Below are 26783 nucleotides of genomic sequence, written 5' to 3'. Positions count from 1 at the left end.
TCGAGGAATATAGCATACACTGTTATTGTTAGCTTACGTTATCTTTATGGAATGATTATTGGTAGCATTACATAATACATGTGGTGTATTGATATTTTTCTTTCCTTTCTTTCTCAACTGAACTTACTGAATATACGATTCTGAGGTATACTGTAGGCCTATTCATCATTTAATAATTTCTACTCCACTACATCTCCGAGGCAAATATTATATTCTTTTCTTTTCACACTTTTCACATATTCTTGATTATTATTTGATCTGATTACTATTACAAAATACATACTTTGGCAATTTGAAAATAGCCGATGTACAAGCACACACCACGTTGCTTTACGACACGTGATTTTGTAGATGCGCTATTTTCAAAGGATCTTTATACATTTCAAACATTTGAAAAAATGTGAAAGACCTGCATAATGACTATACACGTTTGGTACTTTTGGTACCACCAATACCTTTGTACTTTTTTCTATAGGATATTGATACTTGCACAAGTAAATCTTGTGAGTACTTCCTTTGTTTTGTTTCTTGTTTTGTTACCGCGTACTGTAAATCGCTCTGGATTAAGAGCGTCTGCTAAATGCAAGTAAATTGTACTTCTTCCATCACTGTGACTTGATATGGCACTGGCAGTGCTATATCACTATGGGCTCCATCTTGGCACTGGCAGTGCTATATCACTATGTATCCCTTATCCCTAAACTTATTTGCCATTTTTTACTATTTTGAAAATCATTTTAAAATAGTTCAACTAGCCGATCTACATCTACACGTTGTGAGCTTGTAGATCAGCTATTTGAACTATTTTAAAAGGTTTTTTTTAAATACTAAAAAATGGCAAATAAGTTTAGGGATAAGGGTTAAGCCCTGTGGCAGTATTATGCGTGTCTTAAGTACCAGGTCTTATTACTTAACTTAAGACCTGGAGGCGTGATCAATGCCATTTGGCTATTCTGAGTGGCCAAACAGCATTGACCACGCCTCCAGGTCTTAAGTTAAGTAATAAGACCTGGTACTTAAGACACGCATAATACTGCATGATTAATAATGTCTCTACTATGAACAGAGACGCTATCTTCATCTCACAAAATCAATGCTTTCAACCTGTCGTGTGATACTTCCTGGTGTCATCTTGTTCTCCGCGCACGCGACTCAACCGAAACATTACTCACCAGTGCCACCCTTATAGTTTAGATGGAGACTCACATGGTTAGTCAATGTGAATTCAGCAAATTAATGGTGTGTGTGTGTGTCTGTCTGTCTGTCTGTCTGTCTGTCTGTCTGTCTGTCTGTCTGTCTGTCTGTCTGTCCGTCCGTCTTCCAATGTCTTCCAATCAACTTCAAACTTGAATTCCCAACGTGCATTATTCCTGAGTAGACTTTAGTAATGTTCTATACATAAAATAAATGACTAAATAAAATGAATAAATAAACTCAATTCACAGTATGAAAAGCAATGAGGTTTGTGAGTGGTGCATCCGCTCCAATGCACAGCAGTGTGTGTCTGTGACGTCATGTTGTTGACATCATCAGACGTCATCATTGTGATGAAAAGGCACCGCTCGCTTCAAACAAGTGTGATTTTTACTTTATTGGCCTATGGGTATAGTTCCTTTTGGTTCAGCTGACACGTCGAACACACGTTTTCGTCATTCAGGTGGTCTGCTATTCAAAGAGCTCTGTAGTCTAGACTTGCTTGGACACCCACGATCATCTCGTAGTTAGGAATGGGCAGTGGGCACCACCCCTTCCCAGCAAGCACGGGCAGGACCTGGACAAAGTAGTGACGTCTCCATTGGGGCCAGATCAAGTCAAACCAAGACTAGTCAGCTCTGGCCCAGAATAGCACCTGATTTCAACCAACATACATTCTGCCCACTAAGACAGACGTCCCTGGATGAGTCCGGGAGAGTCAGATCAAAGCCAGATCATAACTAGTCAGATCAGGCTCAGAATAAGCTATATTATTTCAACTGAAGACGTCCTGGAAATGATCCCCCATATAGTCCTGAACGTCACCGGAGGACATCATCATAACACCATGCATCATGACGTAATTTGGCTTGTTGGATTGCCTCAACCCCCGCTGCTGTAGTCCACCAAAGTCTTTCTCTTTTCCCCATGTAGATTCTCCACCTCTCCTGCACACAAGCTGGTCCTCCTCTCACGTTGTTCTTGTGTCTGAAAGCCTCCGGGCACTTTGGCTGTGCGGGCCGTTGGGCTGAAATGGCACAGGTCTCCAACACAACTGTCTGTTATGTCTGGATGAATCATTCACGATTCCTTGCAACCTACTACAACATGAACAAAAAAGGCTTCTGTGCGTAGTGAATTACAGCTTCGAAACTTATTTTGTGAGTGCAGATGATTCTTTTGTGATTTGTTTGTATGTTTAGAATCTGCAGACTGCAATAACCCTGAATTATCTCCTGTGAGTTGAGCGTGTTCCCCCCACTCTGGTAAAAACGTGTGAGGACCAAACGGTATACTAATGTGGAAATTGCAAACGGGAAAACTGGCATAACAACTGTATTAGGACACAGGGTATGACAACAGCGTGACTTCCCTCGGTGAACGTCAGTACTCGGAGGCCAAGTCTGGAGCCGTTTGGAACTCTGTATGTGGTCCTGCAGTACCAGTCCTCTCTGTATGTGGTCCTGCAGTACCAGTCCTCTCTGTATGTGGTCCTGCAGTACCAGTCCTCTCTGTATGTGGTCCTGCAGTACCAGTCCTCTCTGTATGTGAACTACTCCATATTTTAACAGACTTTGGGGGACATGCATACAAGTGGTGCCACGTCGTAAGCAAGGTCTTGCTGTACATTATCAGCATGCATCATCATGATAAAACCATCGTGCCTTGTTTGGATTTTTGTTACATGTGCTTACGTAAAAGTCGTTTCCGGGTGGCGGCCTCTTCTCTTTGCAGCTGGACAACATGCTGATAATACTAAGACAAACCGATTGCACCGAGAGAGCTGGCGACCAATCCTCTGTCAGAATGGACAGGCAGATATGACCGTTGCTGTACACATGGTGATGCACCGGTATGTTATCTCCTGTGAACATTACCTGAGGTGAATCGAATGGATACCGGCTGCTAAACTTGAAAAGCAGCTGGAACTTCTCGCCTTCGTAGAGTGTGCCAACGGCTCCCTCCATATCTATGATCCACTGTGTAATGTTGTTCTGTACACTGTTTTCGTTAAGTGCCATCCCTGGGGGTAGGTCATTTTGCAGAGTTAACAATTCCTTTTGTAGTCTCCTCTGCATTGTTGCCATTATGGAAAAACGTCTCGCTTGCACTCTTCCGCGCACTATTGCTCTGTTCTGTTATCACTGGCTATTTCACCGACTATATACCCGCCAGTTACTATAAGCTTGATCACCATTCACAGTCTCAGTGTCATTGATCCGCCCCTCACACCACCTTTTATAGGCTGTCTGATGTGCTGCTCTGACGTCACATACAACGCAAGCCAATAAGCCTATCTCACAGAATTTCCCCGCCCCCCTAAATACGCCCCCTTTCGGGGTTAGTGGTGATAGCGTGACGTCACTCCATAGACGCTACATGTTAACCGAGGTAATTTAAGAACTTTTGTTTTCTCAAGGTAAGGTTTGTTCTATCTGTTCGACCTGATTTACCATCTTGTTTGCTTCATAATAATATTGGTCTGTCACATGTTTACATTAGAAAATGTACTTAGATTCTCCAGATAAAAAAACGTGTAAATGCTCATTTTAAAGACACCACTATTTACCGGAAGTGGGCGTGGAAAGCGGGCTGTGAGATAGGCCTATTTGCACAGGCATGTCCTGAAATTGGCACAGTGCAAAAGAAAAATAACACTAAGTGAGGGCCGCGCTCTTATCATCATACATCATCACATTCCGTGCTCAGCCAATCAAATCATAACATTACGTGCTACGGACACACAGACACACAAAGCTGTGCATATGGGGGGGGGTTAGCGTAGGCCTAGGGTTATAGTTATTGTTAGTTTTGGGGGGACATACTAGTTCAGCAAATTGGAATGGTGAGGTAACATGACCTCACCATTCCACTGCGAGTAGCTACACATGCATGGGTAAAGTAAAGAGAAGTCCAGCACACATCCATTAGAAGGCTAGATGGAAGGGCTTGTCGGTGCTCAACAGGGACAACTTGCATCAGAGAGAATAAATAATACCTGGGCATTTCAGGAGAGACTGGTCTGCACGTGGTTTATTATTGTAGGGGTGATCTGGCCTTACAACCCAGGCAACTTTGACATTATATTTCTCCACAATTCCACGGTAATGTGGTACCAAAATGTAATGAAAGGTAGATCTAGACATTGTTAATTGATTTCAATAGCACTGGTGGAGACACAAATTACAGAATGTGTGTGGTTGCAGGTAAAGTTCAGACTGTTGTCTCTTGAGTCTATATGCGATTTTGGCCTAAGAAGGCAACTTTGACTCCACAATTCCACAGTAATATGGTACCAAAATGTTATCAAAGGTAGATCTAGATATTGTTAATTGATTTCAATAGCACTGGTAGAGGTACAATTTACAGAATGTGTGTGGTCCAAGGTCAAAGTTCATACAGTTGTCTCTGTATATTAGGCGACTTTGACATTATTGTTATCAACTCTTTTGAGATATTTCACACTCACAGACAGTGAACAAATAATACTTACAAAAACACACACACAACTCGCGTGGAATACGAGACGGCTCGCCCCTTTTCCAACTCGCCCCAAGCGGCGAAGATCGGTCGCCCCAAAGCCCGGAGAAGTCGCCCCCAAAAGTCCAGAGAAGTCGCCCCCAAACGTCCGGACAAGTCGCCCCGTAAAACCGTTGTATGTTCGAGGTAACAGCAGAGAGAGAGATAGAGATTTTTACCTGTGCTTTTAAACAGTGAGAGAGAGAGATTTTTACATGTAGCTGTTATGTCTCACTGACAGCTGTTTGATTGTGCTGCGCCTGCGCTCGTTACATATTCCTGTGTTGCCTTTGTGATGATTGGGGGGATTATCTGGGATCGACTACTTCAGTCTTGACATACAACATGATGTGTGATGATGTTGCTTTGCCTTGTTATTATGACTCTGAGTTTTGAAAGTAAAGAAGAGTTGTGTTTAAGCTGTGTCATGGTCCACTGATTCACAATAGCAGCCTACTTTTAAACAGAGAGAGAGAGAGAGAGATTTTTTACCTGTACTATATTTTTACCTGTACTTTGAGATTTTTCCTGTACTTTTAAACAGAGAGAGAGAGAGAGAGAGGGGGGGGGGGGGGAGAGAGAGAGAGAGAGGAGGAGGTAAAGTGTCTAGTTATAGTGAGAGTGGAGGGGGCCCAAGGGGGGGTCATCAGCCTATTTTGTTTGAGTGTGCTGGGTCGTTACTACTACAACAAGAACAACAACAGATCAACTGTAAGAATGTAAGTAAAAAAATCACACCCGTGTGAACTGAGTGGTGTAAGGTCTTATATAGCCCGTAATGAAATCATGTCTGACGTAATGAAATCACACCCGGGTGAACTGGGTGAACATAGCAACCATAGTCATTTTTTGAGCACAGACAGACAGACAGACAGACAGACAGACTAACAAAGCCAGTTGTAGGAGTGGTTTACACCACTCTCAAATATATATATATTTTAGTGTCAGTCAGTGTCTATGTCTATGTAAACAAGCCTAAAAAGTGCAATTTAAAATGTGCAATTTATTTCAAATTATAAGCTATTTGGAAACAACACGTCACTCTGCTATTTTCAAAAATATATATATATATTAAAAGAATAAATAAAAATCATTTAACACACACATATACACACACACACACGCACACACACACGCACACATGCACACACACACACACACACACACACACACACACCTTACGTCAGAGACTCGCGCATGAGCGGATGTGATTTCAAGGAGGCGGGGCCACCAGGCTAGCGCGGGAAAGTAGCTACAAACATGCATAAAACAACAACACACAGATATGTTACCATGACAACACAGATATGTTACCATGACAACACAAAGAGATATGAATGGGTGAATGTGATGCACAATCTCTGTAAAGCGCAATGGATAAAGGCTATATAAATGCACCATTTACCATTTTGACCACGTCACACGGTAAGTAGCACAGCTAGCATCTCCAGTAGTCTACTGCTGTCTGCTTCTGTGTTCTGAATGCACGCAACGACAATGATCCTCCTCCATCAAAGGAGAGATTCGTACAAAGCAAACCTTTTAGTTTCGCTACTGCAGAACAGTAAATAAGTTAATCTGATCATTTGTGTTTGTGTCTAAAACTCTCATACACTATAATAAACAATACAGGCTTAGGCTATCAGCTGTTCTGTGCACATGTGCACGTGTAGGCGCGTGTGTCACCCTTACACCACTGTTGAAAAGCTCTGCTCTGTGAAGTGACCATACAGTACGAGGCGGTTCTGTTCTGCTCACCTGTGATGGTCTTCCTCTTGCGGGCCAGCAGCGGAGCCCTGAGGGCCTGCGTCCACCTGATCTGCATGGAGAGGTTCTGCTGGGACCCCCTCCTCCCCGGGGGGTCTCCCGGGGAGGATCCTCCAGAAAGATTCCTGTTTAGAGAAGAAAAGGATGAGCCCCGTTTTAAATGTAAATGGTCTGATTTGTTTTATTTTCCTTCTACTTTCTATGTATTTCTCCCTTACCTCTTTCTTTTGTATTATTTAACTTTTTGTTTGTAATGCATTATGCATGGTGTAGTGTAATGGATGTGTACATTCATTACAAGCTCACGGCACAAGCCTTTTAATTATTATTATTATTATTATTTTAATGTTTCTTTGGAACATCAGCATCTGGTTAGGATGCCTCTTGGGCGTCTCCCTAGGGAGGTCCTCGGCGCACGTCCCACTGGGAGGAGACCCCGGGTCAGACCAAGGACCAGATGGATTATATCTCCACTGGGAGGAGACCCCGGGGCAGACCAAGGACCAGATGGATTATATCTCCACTGGGAGGAGACCCCGGGGCAGACCAAGGACCACGTCCCACTGGGAGGAGACCCCGGGGCAGACCAAGGATCACGTCCCACTGGGAGGAGACCCCGGGGCAGACCATGGACCAGATGGAGGAAACACATCGACTCACTGGCCTTGGAACGTCTCGGGATCCCCCAGGAGGAAGTCACTAATGTTGCTCTGGAGAGGGAAGTCTGGAGCACTCTGGTGGAGCTGTTGCCCCCGCGACCCGACTACGGATAAGCGGTTGAAGATGGATGGATGGATGGATGGATTTTGGGGTTCCTTCAGAGGTTCCCAACCACTGGTACTAGTAACCACTGGTGGTACTTGAGCACCCTCTGGTGGTACACAGAGGAATAGCCCCAAAAAAGGAGAAAAACGACAAAAAGTGGAATGAACTATTGATATAACTACAGCTAGTTCTTCTGACCAATCCATTGGTTGAAACAGGCTCTCCAGCCGTGCTGAAATGAGCATGACATCACACCTAGCCCTTAATAGAAGATTTGAGAACGGATTAATCACATTTAGAAATATCATCAGTTCAGCTGATTAGTGATTAGACAGAGTTTAGTCAGAGCAGCAGCATTATTGGCTTATATGAATGGAACACAAAGGGCAGGTCTACGCTGCTGTATTTTAACACGAGTTATTATAGGAATGGAACACAAAGGGCAGTTCTACGCTGCTGTATTTTAACATCAGTTATTATAGGAATGGAACACAAAGGGCAGGTCTACGCTGCTGTATTTTAACATCAGTTATTATAGGAATGGAACACAAAGGGCAGGTCTACGCTGCTGTATTTTAACATCAGTTATTATAGGAATGGAACACAAAGGGCAGGTCTACGCTGCTGTATTTTAACATCAGTTATTATAGGAATGGAACACAAAGGGCAGGTCTACGCTGCTGTATTTTAACATCAGTTATTATAGGAATGGAACACAAAGGGCAGGTCTACGCTGCTGTATTTTAACACATGTTATTATAGGAATGGAACACAAAGGGCAGGTCTACGCTGCTGTATTTTAACATCAGTTATTATAGGAATGGAACACAAAGGGCAGGTCTACGCTGCTGTATTTTAACATCAGTTATTATAGGAATGGAACACAAAGGCCGGTCTACGCTGCTGTATTTTAACATCGGTTATTAATAGGAATGGAACACAAAGGGCAGGTCTACGCTGCTGTATTTTAACATCGGTTATTAATAGGAATGGAACACAAAGGGCAGGTCTACGCTGCTGTATACCACTATATTAATGGCAAGTATTTCATACAGCTTAAGTTAAAAAAATCTGAACTATCCCTTTAAGTAAAAGTACCAATACTGCAATTTAGAAGTACTTCTGTAAACTGTAAACTGTACTTCTGTAAACTGTTAGTAAATATTTCAATCAATCAATCAATCTCCGTTACAAGTAAAAGTACGAAATTGAAAATGTACTTGAGTAAAAGTACAAAAGTATCGGCATCAAAATGTACTCAAAGTACTAAAAGTAAAAGTACTCATTGCGCAGAATGTGCCATTTAAAAAAGTGTACACAATCTATTGAAAAAAGTTTGTTGTTTAATAACATTGTTTATGTTATTTCTTTTTTTTTTAGACTTTCATCTATCTTGTAGATGTGATTTGAACGAAATATACCATGTTTTCATGGAGATATGATACTATAAAGTTTATATAAAATGTGTGCTTTTTTGGAAGAAAAACCTATTGGTTTTTACATCTATTTGTGGTAGAAATGTGTCCATAGACTTGGTTTATTTCAACTTGACTATTATTTTGACATGTTCAAACTATAATCCAACTTTCCTAGCTTCAAAATAAGTTAGTGAGCATGTTTTCTGCTTTTTATAGATGTAAATATTCAATTTTTCACATCTGATTTTTATTTATTTTTAATGTTCCAAAATGCTTTTATAGCATGTCTTTTTTGATTGAATTGATTGAAATATTATTTATTATATAACAGTTTGCAGAATTACAGTACATTTCAAGCACAACTCAATACAAAGACTGTTAACTGTGAGTGGACGACCCAATAAAGCATTACACTTGTTTACAAGAGGGTCCACCTTGTTCAATTCATCAAAACATTTAGAGACGTACAAATAGACACTTCTATATAGCCAAAGAACAGAACAGGAATTCATCATAAAGGAGGTAAAAAGGGAAAAGAAACATATACAGTGCCAGTTTCGAATTGCAGCCGTCCGTAGGTGCCCTTTGAGAGCGGTTTTGAAGGAGTCAAGGGATTCACATGTCTTAATGACTGTTGGTAGGGCATTCCACATTTTGGTGGCATAGGAGCGAAAATAATTTAGTCCCTTGTTTGTGCAGAATCTGGGTTGTACATGGTTTGTTGCACTCCCTCTGGTGTTGTGGGTGTGGACTTCGTTAACATTAAGGAAGTATTTAGACAGGTTCATGGGTATCTTGGTGGTGTATCGAATCTTGTGGACCAGACCCATTGCAAGATGCTGTACTCTGTCGTCGACCCTAAGCCATTCCAGCCTGTCAAAGTGGGCAGGGGTGAGGTGGGTTCGGGGGATGAGGCCAAGTAGGAGCCTGACCAGTTTGTTTTCGGAGGTCTGGAGCCTTGTTTTAAGGACCTTTGAGGTGCTGTGGTACCAAGAGGTGCATGCATAGTCGAAGAAACCTTGTACGAGGGCTCCTGTTAAGGTCTTCAAGGTGTTTTTGGTGTTTTTGTTTTAGCCAGAAGCGCTGTTTAACCCATTTAAGACATAAGCCCAGGAGAAATTTATAATAAAACAGGTAATATTAAATCTGGATGGGTTTGTTTTACTATAGAGAGACTGGATGCCATTAACATCATCACGGGGCAGAACAAAGGTGTCTGGGTTCCTATAGTTGTATAAGGGGTACATGAGAGCGCCAGGGTCATCAGAGTGATCTAGACCCAGGGAATGGCCAAACTCATGGGCTGCTACCAGGAAGAGGTTAAAACCTGTAAGAAAAAAACACAAAGATTACTGTTCTGATATGGATCTACTGAGGGACATGGAATTGCAAGTTTTGAGGGACAGCTTTTGACCCCACAGGTCTCATATTTGCCAAAAGAGAAATTAGGTCATATGTCCGTCAAATATGACGTAAAGTTGTCGAGCAAATTGGCTAACCAATACAAAAATTCAGTTGTTCATGAGATGATGTATGATGATGTATAATGATAAGAGCGCCCCTCACTTCACACGGGTGTGATTTTTGAGGGGCACTAGCCCCTTCTATTAACACTTTGATTGCTACAGGATCTCCCCAGGCCTATTTTGATGTTGCTACCGTTTAACATTGCACAAAGGCCTTGTTCGGGGGCCCACAGCAAAATGTTCTCTTATAGCGAGAATCACACGCATACATCAAAAGAAAGCTGAACTTGTCCACTTCAATTTAAAAAATACATTTTGATTTTACCATGTTCCATTCTGGAGATATTGACCTTTTTGCAACACCTGCATTTGCCTGGAAGTGGTTATCTTGAACAGCGAGCAGAGTTATGGATGGTTTAAAGTCAGAGACATTGACAGGCAGATATAAAATTGAACCCAATAAATATCCTATACATCCTATACACCAAATGAAAGCCCTGAATGTGTACTTTTACGAGGAAAACAATACACATTGATCCCATCTACAGTTAGACAGTAATTGGTTATTGAATGCAGCTTGTGCCCACCAGATAACTTCAGAGAAGACATGGACGTGAACTCCTCAATATTCACAAAATAAGGCCTATAGCGACATATAAATACTATATACCGTATGAAACAGAAGACTCTCTGCTTTCATAAGAAAAAAACTTCTACTGTAGTAATAATAAAAATCACACCCCTGTGAAGTGGTGCAACTCTGTCCCATATTCTGTTCTCTGCTTATTCAATAATAATAATAATAAAAATCACACCCCTGTGAAGTGAGCGGTGCAACTGTTCTCTACAGTTGCGCGGTGCAACTGTAGAGAACAGAGAACACCGCTCACTTCACATGGGTGTGATTTTTATTATTACTACAGTAGAAGTTTTTTTCTTATGAAAGCAGAGAGTCTTCTGTTTCATACGGTATATAGTATTTATATGTCGCAATAGGCCTTATTTTGTGAATCTTGAGTTTGGGTCTATGTCTTCTCTGCAGTTATATCTGGTGGGCGCAATGTGCATCCAGTAACCAATTTATGACAAACTGTACATGGGATCAATGTTTACTCTTTTCCTCGTAAAAGTACACATTCAGGGCTTTCATTCGGTGTATAGGATGTATAGCATATTTGATGGATAATTTTGGAGTTTGGTGGATGGAATTGTCTAAATGTTTCCTTTTGGCCCAGACCGTGTTCATCTTGCCCTTTTACCATCAGTTTGATCATCAGCCTACTGCCTGTTTACTCTGGGTTGTTCTCCTTATCCTATTTATGTCATCACCATCCACAGGCCTAATCATCTCAGCCCTATATTATCCTTTTTATTATTATATCATATTTATATTATGGGTTGCCTGACGCCAAGTTAAGATTCACTGTCTCTATTAGACTTTCCCCAGTCAAGTAAACTGGCCATACTGAGAGGTCTATTTTGATTTGAGACACTGCATGTATTTGACCTTGGTGCCTAGTGAGAAAGTAGATAGGAGCATTTCTCTCTGTAAAGAGTTCACAGCTAGCCGGGAAGAAATGTTATCTTCAGGTTGCCATAGCAACGCCAGCCTCAGCGCTTTCCCGGTCTATGGCCCTCAATGACGGAACTAAGGAAGCTGTCACAATATCAGTCTCATCATCTATGTGCTGGTCCAATGAGCGCTCGACACCCAGTGCCAGCGTGGCATAGTGGAAATTAACTGTGTATTCAGCCAATGAAATGTGTATCAACAATTGACGTATTCTACAGTATTAATGCCTGTGAAATGAATTGTTCGTGAGAGAGAACCCTGTGCAGTTTGTCGCACAGGGTGAGAGTTTTTTGTAATTTGGCTGTGTGTGGATCTGTTCTGTCTCTCTGATCTGAAAATGAATAGACACTAAACCATAATCTGCTGACTGGACAATCCTTCTTCCTGGTGGTGTCATCTTTTTAATTGGGCACTTAAAGGTATTTTTCTAAAAGAGTATTTCCTGCTCAGATCAACATTTGATCCTTCTGCTTAAAGTAATCCTGTTAAAGCTAATTGTTAACTTGGTCATAGGCTCTCTGCCTAGTTGTGGTGCTGAGTATTTATCAGTACTTTTGAGTACTTCCTTAAGAGTATTTTTTATAGTTATAGCCCTGTGTAGCTCAGTAATTCAGTATTATACAGTCCTTTATATCCTTGGTGAATCATTAATTGTCCCTTCTGCATTTTATATGCAACTAATTGGTTTTATCTTAATTATAAATCCATCAATATTTATTGTGTTTATTTTTACATCTGCCTGTCAATGTCTGACTATAAACCTTCATAACTCTGCTTTCTTTAGATGAGGATGATGATGATGAGCCTCGCCTCGCCTAATCTATCTCACTGCTTTCATTGTCTTGATCGCAGTAACATTGGGGGGGGGGGGGGGGTCATGGGCACATTGGGCAGCAAAAGTCTTGATCCGTACGGCTATAAAAAGTCCCATTCCACCGTTCGGTTCAGAACTATAGTATAACGGTGAGACGCGTTGTCATCATCAGCTGATTTTGTTTTTCAAGCTAGTATAGGGGAACATGCCTGGGCATGCAGCTTGGGAGCGATGGGAAAAAAATAAACTTCACCGGGAGTGTCCAGAGAGGTGCTAAGCCCGGCTGTGATGTCGACGACAAGGAAAAAATGACTTCCACAGATCACAACACCACGGTTTAGGACGCGGAAAAGTTCGTTATACATTACACCCGGGTCGATTACGTCCCCGACTCGTTCATTGCGGTCTTATCACTACAATTATAATGAATAAAAAAGCGTTACAATCACACGTCCGAGCGATCTCCGATTATGACCGCTCTGCATGGCGATACGTGATCCACCAACGGAACACTGTCTGTTGTCGTGGCGGCCCCTCGATACTGTGGCTCGTTTGTTAGTTCGTAGTATTGTAGGCTCGGGGATCGTTTGGTCGCTACAGTATGAAGAAGGAAACATGCATCTGTCCATGTGTGTTGCAGACGTTATGCAATGCCGATCCGGTGCAGATCATGTGTTTTAGGCAGCGTAACAGCGTTCCGTTCATCATGTTTTTTTCCGAGAGACAGAGCCCCCATCTCGCAAGGCCCTCCTCCTGCAGGAGAAACAGGAGGGGAGGGGGGAATCGAGTATTATAGTGTTGGGTGAAATTTCCGAGGTGGAGGAAAGCCTGGTGAGGCGAGGTTAGGTGAAATTTGATTCTTTTCACACACCGACTAGATCATGGCATGGGCGCGTCCATTTTACACTGGCTTCTACAAGTAAAGCGGCCCGCCCTCCTGTTTTCAGGAGGGGAGGGTTTTTTTTTTTTTTTTTTTTTTTTCTGATCACGTGAGCGGGACTAAGCAGCAATGACAGGAGGATGGTTCTTCATTGTCCGGGTGGGTAAAAAGATGAATGAAAGTATGCAATAAAAAAGTGATTAAAACGTATGGATACGTGGTTAGCACCGGACGTTTGATTAATTAATAACGTACGGATACGTGGTTAGCGTTCGCTGTGTTAACAGCCTTTGTCCCCACACGTCTCAAGATTTGCCATTGACAATGAAAGGGGAATTCAGGTCAAATGTCCGCTAAATCTTGTCCCCACACGTCTCAAGATTTGCCATTCACAATGAACGGAGAAATTAGGTCAAGGTCATTAGGTGTAAACGAGAAAATCAGCGAACTAATCACAGGCAACAGGCATTCTGATTGGCCAGTATGAGATGATACTAGCCTGGCTAATAAACCAGACTAATATCACACAACACTGTCGCGGTATATTAGTCTGGGCTGGCTCCACTTGGATTTCATTTCCCGGGGGGCGGGTTCAAACATTTTCTCTTTGACGCAATTGGTCAGAGCTACTGTCAGTCAAAGGTCTCAAGCATTGAACGTCACTGTACCAAAGCCCGCCCATATTGCATACCGTGTCCCGATTGGCCCGACCTGTTCTCGGTTGTAGGAAAGAGGCGTGCTACTGAGCCTCGCCAGACCCTAATCCGCTGGCAGGCAAATTTTTTTTTGCCAACGGCTGATTCGGTCTGGTTTATTAACCAGGCTAAGATGATACATGATGATGTATGATGATAAGAGCTGATAATTCTGCTAAATATGACGTAAATTAAACATCAAAACATTAAACGCCATTGACATTGAAAGGAAAACTTACGTCATATGTAAACGAGCAAATCGGCTAACCAATCACATGTCGGTGGGAGCGATTGGTCAATAAGGGACCACCTTAAGTTATGTACCTTATGTAGCAAGTTTTTGAGTGGTGCAAACCACTCCAACAACTGGCTTTGTACCCGTGTACCCGTGTACCCATGTTTGTTCGTACCAAAAAAACGAGCATGGTTGCTATGGTTAGCAACCAAAAAAACGAGCATGGTTGCTATGGTTAGTATGTGACGTAGTTGCACCACTCAGTTCACACGGGTGTGATTTTTTAAATAACTGCCAGTAAAGAAGAAAGGTAGTGGATAGAATTACTCCGTATAAATGCCCTTGGGTTAAAAACTCACCTCTGTTGGAATTGAAAGTGAAGTTCTCATCTTCATCAAAATGTGCATCTCCTCCAATGCCACTGGATGGTGCAAAGGCATGAGCTAAGGTGCCATATGGACCATCGAAGGGGTAATAATCACCATGCGCTTTAAATAAGAACATATTTATGTTAAGAAATAGTAGCACCATTAAAGCAGTTTCATCCACGCTATTACCGGTAGTTCCTAGGTCTATGGCTAACAGACAGTATCAGAGCTACGATTGTCTGTGTTTCATTGTAAATCAGCACTGAACAACACCAATCATTTATTTGGGGTGTAGATTTGACACATTTGGTAAATTAGAGTTATTTTCTATACTCACATTGGCGGCCAAAGGAGATCATGATATCAGCGATGCCGCTGTAGATTCTTGTGAATCTCAGAAGGGTAACATTGGTGGCCCACACTTGCAGAGCTCTCTCTATTGAGTCATCTACTTCAGACACAGACATGTCAGGGGTGTAGTTCTCAATCCTGTGGAACAGATTGGAAGATAAATGTGGAGACACATACAGCAACTATGTTATTACTGTAAACATGTCCGTAAAGAGTCAGTACATGTGTGTCCGAGTTCACAGTGGTCTCCCACCTGTAGGTAATGCTGTTTTTCTCCCATTTGAGGTCTCCTCTTAGTCCTCTAGAGGTGGTGAAACGAGAAGGTTTGACATCGGGAACACCACAGCGAGGCTTCTTCATCAGCGCTACTGTGTCAGTGTCCAGTGTTCCAGTGATCTGAAGGCCAAAGAACTCCTGCATTTCACCGAGCTTCCTGGTCAGCGGACTGATGCCTCGTCTGACAGTGGGTCCGTTTTCCTCTGTCAGGTTGAAGAAGTTCTTCAGGTAGCTCTGCAACACATTACATTACTGGTTAGATATGGAGGGGCCAGATAACACATCACATGACAGTCAATAAGTGGATCACAAATACTGTATTGATATTATGTCAATACTGAGTACTGTTTAGAAGAGTAAGATGATATCTTTATATAGTATATTATAGGTCTAAAGCTTGTAGTTTTGTACTAAAAGATTAGGTAAATAAAGAATGATCTATTGTAGAGATACAGAGAGGATACCTACCGTTGCAAAAGCTTCATCTTGTACAGTAACTTGTGATATTGGCAGCAAATAAACTGTGGCTACCACGCTTAGTAGAATGCACAGACTGAAAGAGTTCATGTTTCTTCGTTGATTCGTTGGTCGAGTTTCTGTGTGACTGCCAGGCGGGTCTTATATATACACATTAGACCAGGATACCTGAGTCTACTCTACCTGAGTCACCAAACATCACAAACATTCCCTATATGGATGGCAGAGGACGTTTGGATTGATGATGCAGCTGGTTTAACTGTTATATGATTAGATTAGATAAGAGCAAGCTGTATGATCTCCCTGGCATCTCTGCTGACTGACCTGATATTGTAATCACAGTAGACCTATATCTCGAAGATTAGGTAGACATCACTGTCAGGTTGACAGTGACATCTGCATCAGCAGCATTCCTCCCGAAGTGACGTCTTCAATGTGGACGTGGCTTTCTGAATTACTTAGACTGATTAGATCAATCACTTCTTTTCAATGTATTTAAATAATTGATTTTCACTCATCTTCTAACACCGTGCTCATGCTTCTAATCTTTTTTGTTTTTGTTTGACTTTCTACAACAAACAAAGTGCTGCCTCTTTTCCAATATGCATGTTCATATTTATACCTTGCTTATTCGATGATGCTGTTATTACTATTATTACTGTTCATCTGTGTTGAGGACCCCCTCTAAAAGGAGATGATGCATCTCAAGGGGCTTATCCTTTCAATAAAGGTATATACATTTGCATTCCATCCTCTGTGAACATGGCAGTTAAGACCGCTCATAGGCAAGGGCGTCCTCCACATGAACATCACAGTCACTAGACAGGATCAACGATGACCATTGAATAGATATAATTTAGGTCATACATTTAGGAGTGTATCATTTGAATTGGATTTGGCTGTTGTTGCCACCATCTTCAACCTGAAAATAAATATGCTACAGTTTCACTAATACAGATGGTAGAAAGCAGATTTGATACATTTGACTTGATTATTGTGCATACAATCTCATTCTTTAAAAAAAAAAATCATTAACATGGTGAAACACATCTTGATGATGTCATCAAGATGTGTTTCACCATGTTAATGATTTTTTTCATAATTACAGTTCTAGGAAACACAGAATGGGGGGGACCTTTTTTATTATTTCCACACAACAGCTCTAAGGTATATTAATGACATAGTAAAATGTTGAAAATGGGTGGTTTTCCCCTTTAACACACAATCCGTACACGAGGATGTAGAGTAGACAATGTAAATTTAGATTACTAGCCCTTACCCGTTGTGAGATATTGCCCCCCCCCCCCCTTGTGGCCGTGGGGGTACTGCACCCTGGGTGCGTTTTTAATTCACTAATAAATTCATTATTAATCTATAATTTGTTAAATTGAAAAAAGGGGCTTCGTTTAATTATTGATACTGAGCTAGAAAAACAGCTTACTCAGCAGACATGTCATAATGACTACCTACACTGCTAGTCCTGCATAGTCAATCAGAGATATCTGCCTACCCATACACCTGGGGAAATCCAAACGGTAATAAACCTACACCTACAGCTATTTAAAACAAATGGTATCACCGTCCCAATATGAAAGACGGCCTTAAAGTGCTTGCATTGAGGTGAGTAAAATGCAAGCAGTGTCAAGCTAGCAGTATTATTTAACAATATTATAGTGATGAAGTTCTGCTTAACAACTTACTCAACCCCTATCTATCTATAAATGAGAATGAATATCTAACAATTTTAATAAAAAGAATAATGATAATGAATGACGTGTGTTCTACCACTTGGGTCCCCCCGACAGGCCGACACACCCAACGTTGTGTGACGTGTACTACACCTACATGTGATGAATTTCACCCACTGCTTTACAGCGGTGTTGATTTTGTCGACTAAAACTATGACGAAAAATGTTTGTCGACTACCTTTTTCCACTGACGAAACTAAATAAAAACTAAGCTACGATGACTAAAACTCAGGCTAAATATACTACTGACAATTTCGTCAACAAATAAAAACTAGACTGGAGGGGGGTGAGCCATTCATTATCCATGCATCATTTTCATTTGACCAACAACAACAAACTGGTTCTAAATGTTCTCCTTTGACAAACAACATTGATTCTAAATGTTCTAATATGAGAAATAAGGTAAAATAAACATGAAATAAACATGGGGCGAGATATCCACGTGGTGGGGCGAGATATCCACGCTTTGGGGGCGAGCTATCCCCTTTTCGAAATTCCGGGGCGAGCCGTCTTCACTTTTCGCGGGGCGAGTTGGCAAAGGGGCGAGATGGCCCTCGCGTGAATCAACACAAACACCGTTTATAGGTTTAGGCTATAGGTTTAATTTTAAAAATCCATTCATCAAAGTGAAGTCATATCCTGGCTAAAGTTAGCCCCATATGTGCCCTCTCCCTACGCTCATTCTGTAGCTCCGAGATGAGGTCACACACAGGGCCCCTCCCACCCCGTTCAGAAACGGCGCATGTTTCCACAATTCCACGATTCTTACCCTTTTCTAAACAATAAATCAAAAACGTGAAGTGGCGTGAAGGGTTTACACTAATTCAACGTCAACAACGCCAAAGAAAATCCAACTTTAAACGGTTACACGAGCGTCTAGCGGTTGTTTAGCATGTTTTTCAAGGAAGTTGAAAAGCTTTAGCGCCTCCCCGGCGCCTCCCCTGGTCGAAAATTTCCAACTGACTTCAGTTCACTCGACATGCACGTGCACACGCATGAATCCCTTGATAAACATGGAAGCGGCTGACTAAACCAACCGCTGTAACGCTCGTAACCGTTTAAAGTTAGATTTTCTTTGGCGTTGTTGACGTTGAATTAGTGTAAACCCTTCACGCCACTTCACGTTTTTGATTTATTGTTTAGAAAAGGGTAAGAATCGTGGAATAGGCCTATCTCACAGCCCGTTTTTCACGCCCACTTCCGGTAAATAGTGGTGACTTTAACATGAGCATTTACACGTTTTTTTCCCTGGAGAATCTAAGTACATTTTCTAATGTAAAAATGTGACAGACCAATATTATTATGAAGCAAACAATATGGTAAATCAGCTCGAACAGATAGAACAAACCTTACCTTGAGAAAACAAAAGTTGTAGACTTCTTAAATTACCTCTGTTAACATGAAGCGTCTATGGAGTGACGTCACGCTATCACCACTAACCCCGAAAGGGGGCGTATTAAGGGGGGCGGGGAAATTCTGTGAGATAGGCTGATTGTGGAAACATGCGCCGTTTCTGAACGGGGTGGGAGGGGCCCTGTGTGTGACCTCATCTCGGAGCTACAGAATGAGCGTAGGGAGAGGGCACATATGGGGCTAGGCTAAAGGCAGACTCATATCACACTGTCTGTCGTGCTATAGGCCTATGCGTGAGTGTTATCAACTCCGTTTTCTTTTGAGATATTTATTTCACACTCAGACAGTGAACAAATAATAATACTTGCACTTTATAGTGTACAAAAACACACTAAACTCTCAAGTCATATGATAACTTGTCAGATTAGAATTTCGCTTGCTGTAACGAAGTCTAACCAGAAGAGGGCAACATTGTTTGTGTGAGTTGTTGGACATGGCGTAGTACTGTCTGTCAGTAGTCAGGTTACAACATGTAAACAAATAAATAATATACTGTGTGCGGCCATGACTTTACTGTTGTGAAAATCTCCCTAGACATAGACACACCCGCCCAGCTACTACTCTCCCAGGCTCAGCAAAAAAGGGAGTCCCTGATTTACATACCTCCTCCAGCAGATGGCGGAATTAAGGCAACCATGCCTGGATTCTTAACGGAGCATGCGCGTAATACATTGACCCCGGATATGTATTGTGTTATGTAGTGTTGTTTTGTTGACAGCGGACAGTGTTCCATCATGTGGCGTGGAACAAAGACAACGGATAATGTCAATCATGATGATACGCTACTACTTAACATGTGTAAAATAGAGTCTGTTAGGTCGTCGGTGAATAAACAACTGACTTTGCTCGGAGAGGAGATAGTGTGTGTTTTGGACACGACAACAAGAAGTGATCTGCTGCAGCTGAAGCTTGCAGAGCTCAGCGTGTTCGTCAGGGAGCGTCTGAGTGCGGCCGCGGAGCTCATCTGCGACCTCTACCAGAGAGAGATCATAGACCAACTGCAAACACAGCTGCAGCGAAAGCACAAGCTGCTGGACCATGTTCTCAATCCACGCGTCACACTACACAGAGCAGGTTGGTTTGGTTATGTTGTTCAAAACTGCTCTAAAAGGGTACCTACGGCACCCGTTTCGGACCCCGTAAAATCTGAATCTCCACCCCCTTTTCCCCCTCACTGTATATGTTTTCTTTTCCCTTTTGTACCTCCTTTATGATGATGATTTCCTGTTTTTTGGCTATATAGAAGTGTATATTTGTACATCTCTAAATGTTATGATGAATTGAACAAGCTGGTGGCCCCTCCTGTAAACAAGTCTAGTGCTTTATTGGTCGTCCACTCACAGTTAACAGTTTTTGCTATTTGCTATTTTGCTGGGCCCTAATGGAGTTGTGCTTGAAATGCACTAATTCTTCAAACTGTTAATAAATACTTCAATCAGTCAATCAATCAATCAAAAAGGAGAGCACAGCACGAACTAGCTCTGGCTACTAGCTCCATAGCCTTACTGCTCTTGCTGCCGTTGCATGGCATTAGAGCTATGGACCAGAGCTATAAGCACAAACTATAATATAGCCTTGGATCAAGAAAGACTAAGCATAGATTTATTTATTTTTATCGATTTAAAAAAACCCATTTGCATATCAATGAAGTAAATGTTGTTACATCATTCATGACATTAATGCTTCAGTTGTTTTAAGATGCCTGATGACACATTGACACTTGCGTTGTTAGTTAGTCTTGTACATCTTTAGTGTGTTTTCTAAAAATCACTCCTGTGTGAAGTGAGTTTGTGTTTACATACACGCACACTAAAAGCTGGACATAGGAGGGGCTAGCGCCCCTCAAAAACAACTTTTAACAGATCTCGTTTTATAACGGGCAGTCGGGCAAGTAGTAAATGTCCCCCAGAAGAACACCCTTTTAAACTGCCGAGATATCGGCCTTTTCTTAATTACACTGTATAGTATCATTTTGCCCATGGGCTTTATTGTGACCTTCTCCCTTGAGCTTTTCAACCCAAAAGTTATTTAATCTCTGCCAGGATAGCGGTATCATTCTGTCAACTTGGCATATTGTCTTTGTCAATTTAACAGCAGACAATGTACAATCTTTATAATAACCAATCATGTTAGAGATTGTGTTGCAGATAGAGGGGGAGAGAGAGACCAATGGGAGGGGGAAGGGGGGGAGAGAGAGAGGGGAGCTGAGAGGTAAAGATTGGGTCATATGTCATATCTCTGAATGGGAATGAACTAGTTATTATTATAATAATAATGATTATAATAACACTGGTAATTGTTACAAATCAATAAGTTGGAGAATCAGTTTTATCCAATCAGAAAGCACTTTGACTTGCTTTCTGCTGACATTGCCTCCTCTCTCCTCCTAGATGTCCCACTCCTCCTTGTGTGTAAAGAGGAAATTTCCTCTCAACAGCTGGACGAACCGGAGCTGCCTTACTTTACGGAAGAAAGGCATCAAGGTATGTTATGTCTCATTCGGACGTCAATAGGTTTATTAGAAGAAAGAGAACATCCAGGCACTCAACAATGTAAAATAGCAAACAGGCTTTATTATTTAAGATGCCAACATGTTTCGACCATCAGATCTTCATCAGGGCTGGAACATTTTTAGCTGCCTTACTTTACGGAAGAAAGGCATCAAGGTATGTTATGTCTCATTCGGACGTCAATAGGTTTATTAGAAGAAAGAGAACATCCAGGCACTCAACAATGTAAAATAGCAAACAGGCTTTATTATTTAAGATGCCAACATGTTTCGACCATCAGATCTTCATCAGGGCTGGAACATTTTTATACAATTGAGTGGTGCCTAACCGCTCCACTACGCAGCTATGTATGTATGCATGTATGCATGTATGTATGTATGAGCACGGACAGCTACACCATCTCGCCAATACCGCTGGATGGCACTGTTGAGCACCGACACACACACACACACACACACACACACACACACACACAGAGGCGAGGGAGGAGTGCTACTAGTACGTATAGTTACACCGCTCAGTTCACACAGGTGTGATTTTCTTTTCCTCTGGTCATTTGGCTTTTGAGGTTTATTTAATTATTTACATCTGTATCTTAATCTTTTCTAGGTAAAATATTATTTTTACCTAGTTGTTAACAATGCACTTTCACTTGGTCTGTTTCAGTTAAACACATGCCATCTAGTGTGCATTCGATAGGTGGATTCATACTACATCGGGTGCATCTATCATGTTGGTTTTCTTTCTCCTAGACCTCCTGCACATTTCAGTGTGTTCCTCTGGACAGCAGGAGGGGAGCCCCGGTGTGGTCCAGGACGAACCGGAGACTCCACAGATTAAAGAGGAACGGGAAGAGCTACGTCAGTGGCCAGAGGAGGCCGATTGGTCAACGACGACAGCAGGTGAACACGGTGAAATCACGGTAACAGTCCCGCCAGCCAGCAGCCCAACTGAAAATATGAATACACAAGCTGATGCAGAGGACTGTGAAGCATCACAACCGACTAGCAACGAAGACACCGACGACAGTGATGACTGGGCGTCGACCGGGAAAGCTCTGTCCATTCGAAACCCACTGAGATCGTGCAAGATACAGCATGTGGAAGGACAAAGATTGTCTTTGCGCAACAAGCCGTTCCAGGATGGGAAATCGTCAAAACAAACCCCGTCCATGAGGACTCGTTTAGGGAAGAAGTCCCTATACGATTGTACAGTTTGTGACAAAAGCTGTGTTTCGGATCTTAGCTTGAAGAGACACATGAGAACTCACACAGGGAAGAAGTCCCTATACGATTGTACAATTTGTGACAAAAGCTATGTTTTGAATCTTAGCTTGAAGAGACACATGAGAACTCACACAGGGGAAAAACTCTGTAAAATTTGTGGCAAGGGCTTTAAACGAAATTATTGCTTGAAGGAACACATGAGAATTCATCCCGGGGGAAAACCCTTAAGCTGTACAGTTTGTGACAAAAGCTGTGTTTCGAATCTTAGCTTGAAGAGACACATGAGAACTCACACAGGGAAGATGTCCCTATACGATTGTGCAGTTTGTGACCAAAGCTATGTTTCGAATCTTAGCTTGAAGAGACACATGAGAACTCACACAGGGGAAAAACTCTGTAAAGTTTGTGGCAAGGGCTTTAAACGAAATGTTTGCTTGAAGAAACACATCAGAATTCATCCCGGGGGAAAACCCTTAAGCTGTACAGTTTGTGACAAAAGCTGTGTTTCGGATCTTAGCTTGAAGAGACACATGAGAACTCACACAGGGAAGATGTCCCTATACGATTGTGCAGTTTGTGACCAAAGCTATGTTTCGAATCTTAGCTTGAAGAGACACATGAGAACTCACACAGGGGAAAAACTCTGTAAAGTTTGTGGCAAGGGCTTTAAACTAAATGTTTGCTTGAAGAACCACATGAGAATTCACACAGAGCCTGTAGTTGACTGTAGTTGTAAAGTTTGTGGCAAGGGCTTTAAACGAAAGAGTCGCCTGCTGAAACACATGAAACTTCATCCCGGGGGAAAACCCTTAAGCTGTACAGTTTGTGACAAAAGCTTTGTTTCAAATTGGGACTTTAAGAGACACATGAGAATTCACGCAGGGGAAAGAGAAAGACCCTTTAGTTGTGAAGTTTGTGGCAATAGCTATCTTTTAAAAGGTGACTTAAAGAGGCATATGGGAATTCACACAGGAGAAAGACCCTTTTGTTGTGAAATTTGTGGCAATCGCTTTTTTTTAAATGGTCACCTGCAGAATCACATGAGAATTCATACAGGGGACAAGACATTTGTCCCCATTAGTTGTATTTTCTGTGGCAAGAACTTTACTCGGCGTAGTGTGCTGAAGCTTCACATCAGGACTCATACAGGGGAGAAACCCTTTAGCTGTACAGTTTGTGGCAAAAGCTTTAGCGATTCCCGCCATGTTAAGCGCCACATGGTTACTCATACAGGGGAAAAACCATTCAGCTGTACAGTTTGCACTGCTAGCTTTAGTCTAAATAGTATTCTGAAGCAGCACATGGCGACTCATACAGGGAAGAAACCCTTTAGCTGTACAATTTGTGGCAACAGCTTTGCTCAAAGTGGTAATCTGAAGCAGCACATGAGGACTCATACAGAGGAGAAACCCTTTAGCTGTACACTTTGTGGCAACAGCTTTAGTACAAGTGGTCAAGTGAAGCAGCACATGAGGACTCATACAGGGGAGAAACCTTTTAGCTGTGAAGTTTGTGGCAACAGCTTTAGTCAAAGCGGTCATCTGAAGCAGCATATGAAGACTCATAAAAGAGGAAAAACCCTTTAGCTGTACAGTTTGTGGAAACAACCTTAGTGTACATAGCAGAACTTGAGCAAGCTGTAGTCTGATAACTCACATGAGGAGAGTTCATTTTAATACTAACAGTCACAGATGCTAAAGGAGAGAATTCACACAATTTGATGATAAAATAACAGCTGTGACCGCCATTCAGCATCATCTCATCTGCCATCAGGGCACACATGCTTGTTTTTTTCTGTTTTTTTTGTGGCTTTCGCCTTTATTTTTTATATTTTTTTATAGAGGGACAGACAGTAGGCTGACAGGAAATGGGGGAGAGAGATGGGGGATGACATGCAGTAAAGGCTGTCGGGATCGGGAGTCGAACCCTCGGCACACTGCCAGACTTGGACTACCAAGTGCCTGGTGCCTGGACCGCTGAGCCATGGCCCAGGCCACACACATGCTTGTTTTAATGATATTGTCGTGCTGTTGTATGACTCACGTTGGCTGTTTGCTGACACCTTTCACGTTAATAATAATACAATCGATATACTTTCAGTTTTACATAAAACATCAACAATACAAGGTAACCTGCCACACTGCCACTTACATGTACACGTAGGATAATTGCGAACGCAGTGAGCATTTACTATGAGACCCAGCAGATCACGTCTGTGTGTGTGTGTGTCTGTGTGTGTGTCACGCTGTAACACCACCCGCCCACCACCAGAGGGCGCAGCTGTATCACACACAAAAACACACACATGCACACACGCACACACGCACGCACGCACGCACACACAAAAAACTTAACTTAAAAAAAAACTTAACTTAAAAAAAAAAAACTTAACTTAAAAAAAAACTTAACTTAAAAAAAAACTTAAAAAGGAAAAACTTTAAAAGGAAAGAAAAACTTAAAAAAAACTTAACTTAAAAAAAAAATTAACTTAAAAAAAAAACTTAAAAAGGAAAAACTTTAAAAGGAAAGAAACTTAAAAAAAACTTAACTTAAAAAAAAACTTAACTTAAAAAAAAAACTTAAAAAGGAAAAACTTTAAAAGGAAAGAAAAACTTAAAAAAAACTTAACTTAAGAAAAAAACTTAACTTAAAAAAAAAACTTAAAAAGGAAAAACTTTAAAAGGAAAGAAAAACTTAAAAAAAACTTAACTTAAGAAAAAAACTTAAACACAAAAAGAGAACTTAAAAAAAACCTTACAAAATTACGTAATTTATTGTAATTGTTGTTTTTGCAATTTACGAGCTGCGTTCGCTTCCCGCGTTCGCGCGTCTTACTTGTTTATTAAAGCAATGTTTCGGTCACACACAACAGTCCTCATGCAGTGTGCAGGTTATCCTTTATTTTATTCCTTACACACCTGCTTTTATATTTTTAATATTGTGGGATAAAAAGATGTATATATATATATCACATATATATGCAGTTGCCAAGCTGTGGCAGTAGGTCTCACGATCCTGTAACTACACATTAACGTCACAGGGGAGAGCACTCTTCTGCCAGTGTTCTGTGGTATGCAGTGGTATGCTGGGGTGGGGCCATTAAGGCCAGGGAGCTGAACAAGCTCAACAAGATCACAAAGAAGGCCAGTTCTGTTGTGGGCCTCAGGATGGAGGGGCTGTAGTCGGTCGCAGAGAGGATAATTGGGGACAAACTGATCTCCATGCTGGCTAAACCAGTCATAGGCTCACTTTCCCTCCGAAAATGAACACAGAGCGGTATAGACTCTCCTTCCTGCCAACCGCCATCAGACTATACAACACATGAGAACTTTCTCCCCAATTCTTATGGTCCTGAGTCTGTGGTTCATGGTCTTGTTGTGATTATGTCCATTTGTGTCCGATGTGTTTTCTGTTTCTGTCTGTTTTATTACTGTTAGGTTATTTTTTACATTATGCTGCTGTAACGTATCAATTTCCCTGCAGTACATAATAAAGTACATCTCATCTCATTCTGTCCGGACAGTGGCTCTCCATGAATGTTGGTTGAGATGACAGATGTATCCAGATTACCTCCATGCATACACAACAGGTGTGCAGCTGTGTGAGTCCATTTATAGTTTGATTCAGGCCTGGTGTGACTGCTTAAATCATTGTCCATCCCACAGTTACCACAGTTTTATGTCTATGAATTGATTGCATAGGGCCTAAATGGAAACGAGACCGCAAGGACTTTTCTTTTTTAACTAAGTGTTTGACTACTCTTTTGCTGCATTTACATTTATTATAATTATAATAAGCTTTGGAGTGGCAACACTCCTATGACAGAGACCAGAGCTCTTTAGAAACATGGCATCTGTTTTGTTTGTTTGGTAGCAATATTTGATGCTGATTAACACATTAACAGGTTTTGTTCATTCAGCCATGAGCGATACAATACAAGTGTCTCTGTATCAGCTTCAATCACAGATTATATAAAATGCCACGTTTTTTGCATGCCCCTGGGTCCCTGGCTGTGTCCCTGGGTCCCTGGCTGGATCTGTCTGAGCACGAAAATAGCGTTTGGTTGCTTTTCACCACCAAGCCTAACA

General features: G+C 41.7%; 3 protein-coding genes across 3 annotated transcripts; 1 reads left to right on the top strand and 2 right to left on the bottom strand.

The window, feature by feature from the left end:
• Nucleotides 1–2825: 2825 nt before the first annotated feature.
• LOC306913911 (putative ubiquitin-conjugating enzyme E2 W-B) lies at nucleotides 2826–3281 on the bottom strand (the record flags this gene model as incomplete). The annotated part of the gene is made up of 1 exon (XM_079490746.1): nucleotides 2826–3281. The coding sequence occupies one exon, from the start codon at nucleotides 3279–3281 to the stop codon at nucleotides 2826–2828; it is 456 nt and encodes a 151-aa protein (XP_079346872.1).
• A 3066-nt stretch (nucleotides 3282–6347) lies between these two features.
• LOC306913834 (collagenase 3-like) lies at nucleotides 6348–15912 on the bottom strand (the record flags this gene model as incomplete). The annotated part of the gene is made up of 8 exons (XM_079490644.1): nucleotides 15790–15912; nucleotides 15299–15555; nucleotides 15032–15183; nucleotides 14686–14814; nucleotides 9829–9990; nucleotides 7444–7477; nucleotides 6472–6605; nucleotides 6348–6364 (listed from the first exon to the last, which is right to left on the bottom strand). Exons 1-8 carry the CDS (start codon nucleotides 15886–15888, stop codon nucleotides 6348–6350), a joined length of 984 nt encoding a protein of 327 aa, XP_079346770.1. The 5' UTR covers nucleotides 15889–15912.
• A 3629-nt stretch (nucleotides 15913–19541) lies between these two features.
• On the top strand, nucleotides 19542–23802 carry LOC306913636 (uncharacterized protein). The gene is made up of 3 exons (XM_079490426.1): nucleotides 19542–20033; nucleotides 21350–21442; nucleotides 22222–23802. Exons 1-3 carry the CDS (start codon nucleotides 19998–20000, stop codon nucleotides 22393–22395), a joined length of 303 nt encoding a protein of 100 aa, XP_079346552.1. The 5' UTR covers nucleotides 19542–19997; the 3' UTR covers nucleotides 22396–23802.
• The last annotated feature ends 2981 nt before the right edge of the window (nucleotides 23803–26783 follow it).

This window comes from Electrona antarctica (assembly GCF_951216825.1).
Source record: "Electrona antarctica genome assembly, chromosome: 21".
In the NCBI taxonomy this organism is placed as follows: Eukaryota; Metazoa; Chordata; class Actinopteri; order Myctophiformes; family Myctophidae; genus Electrona; species Electrona antarctica.
Note: the sequence above shows the minus strand (reverse complement) of the source record. Positions and strands in the feature narration are given on the sequence as shown.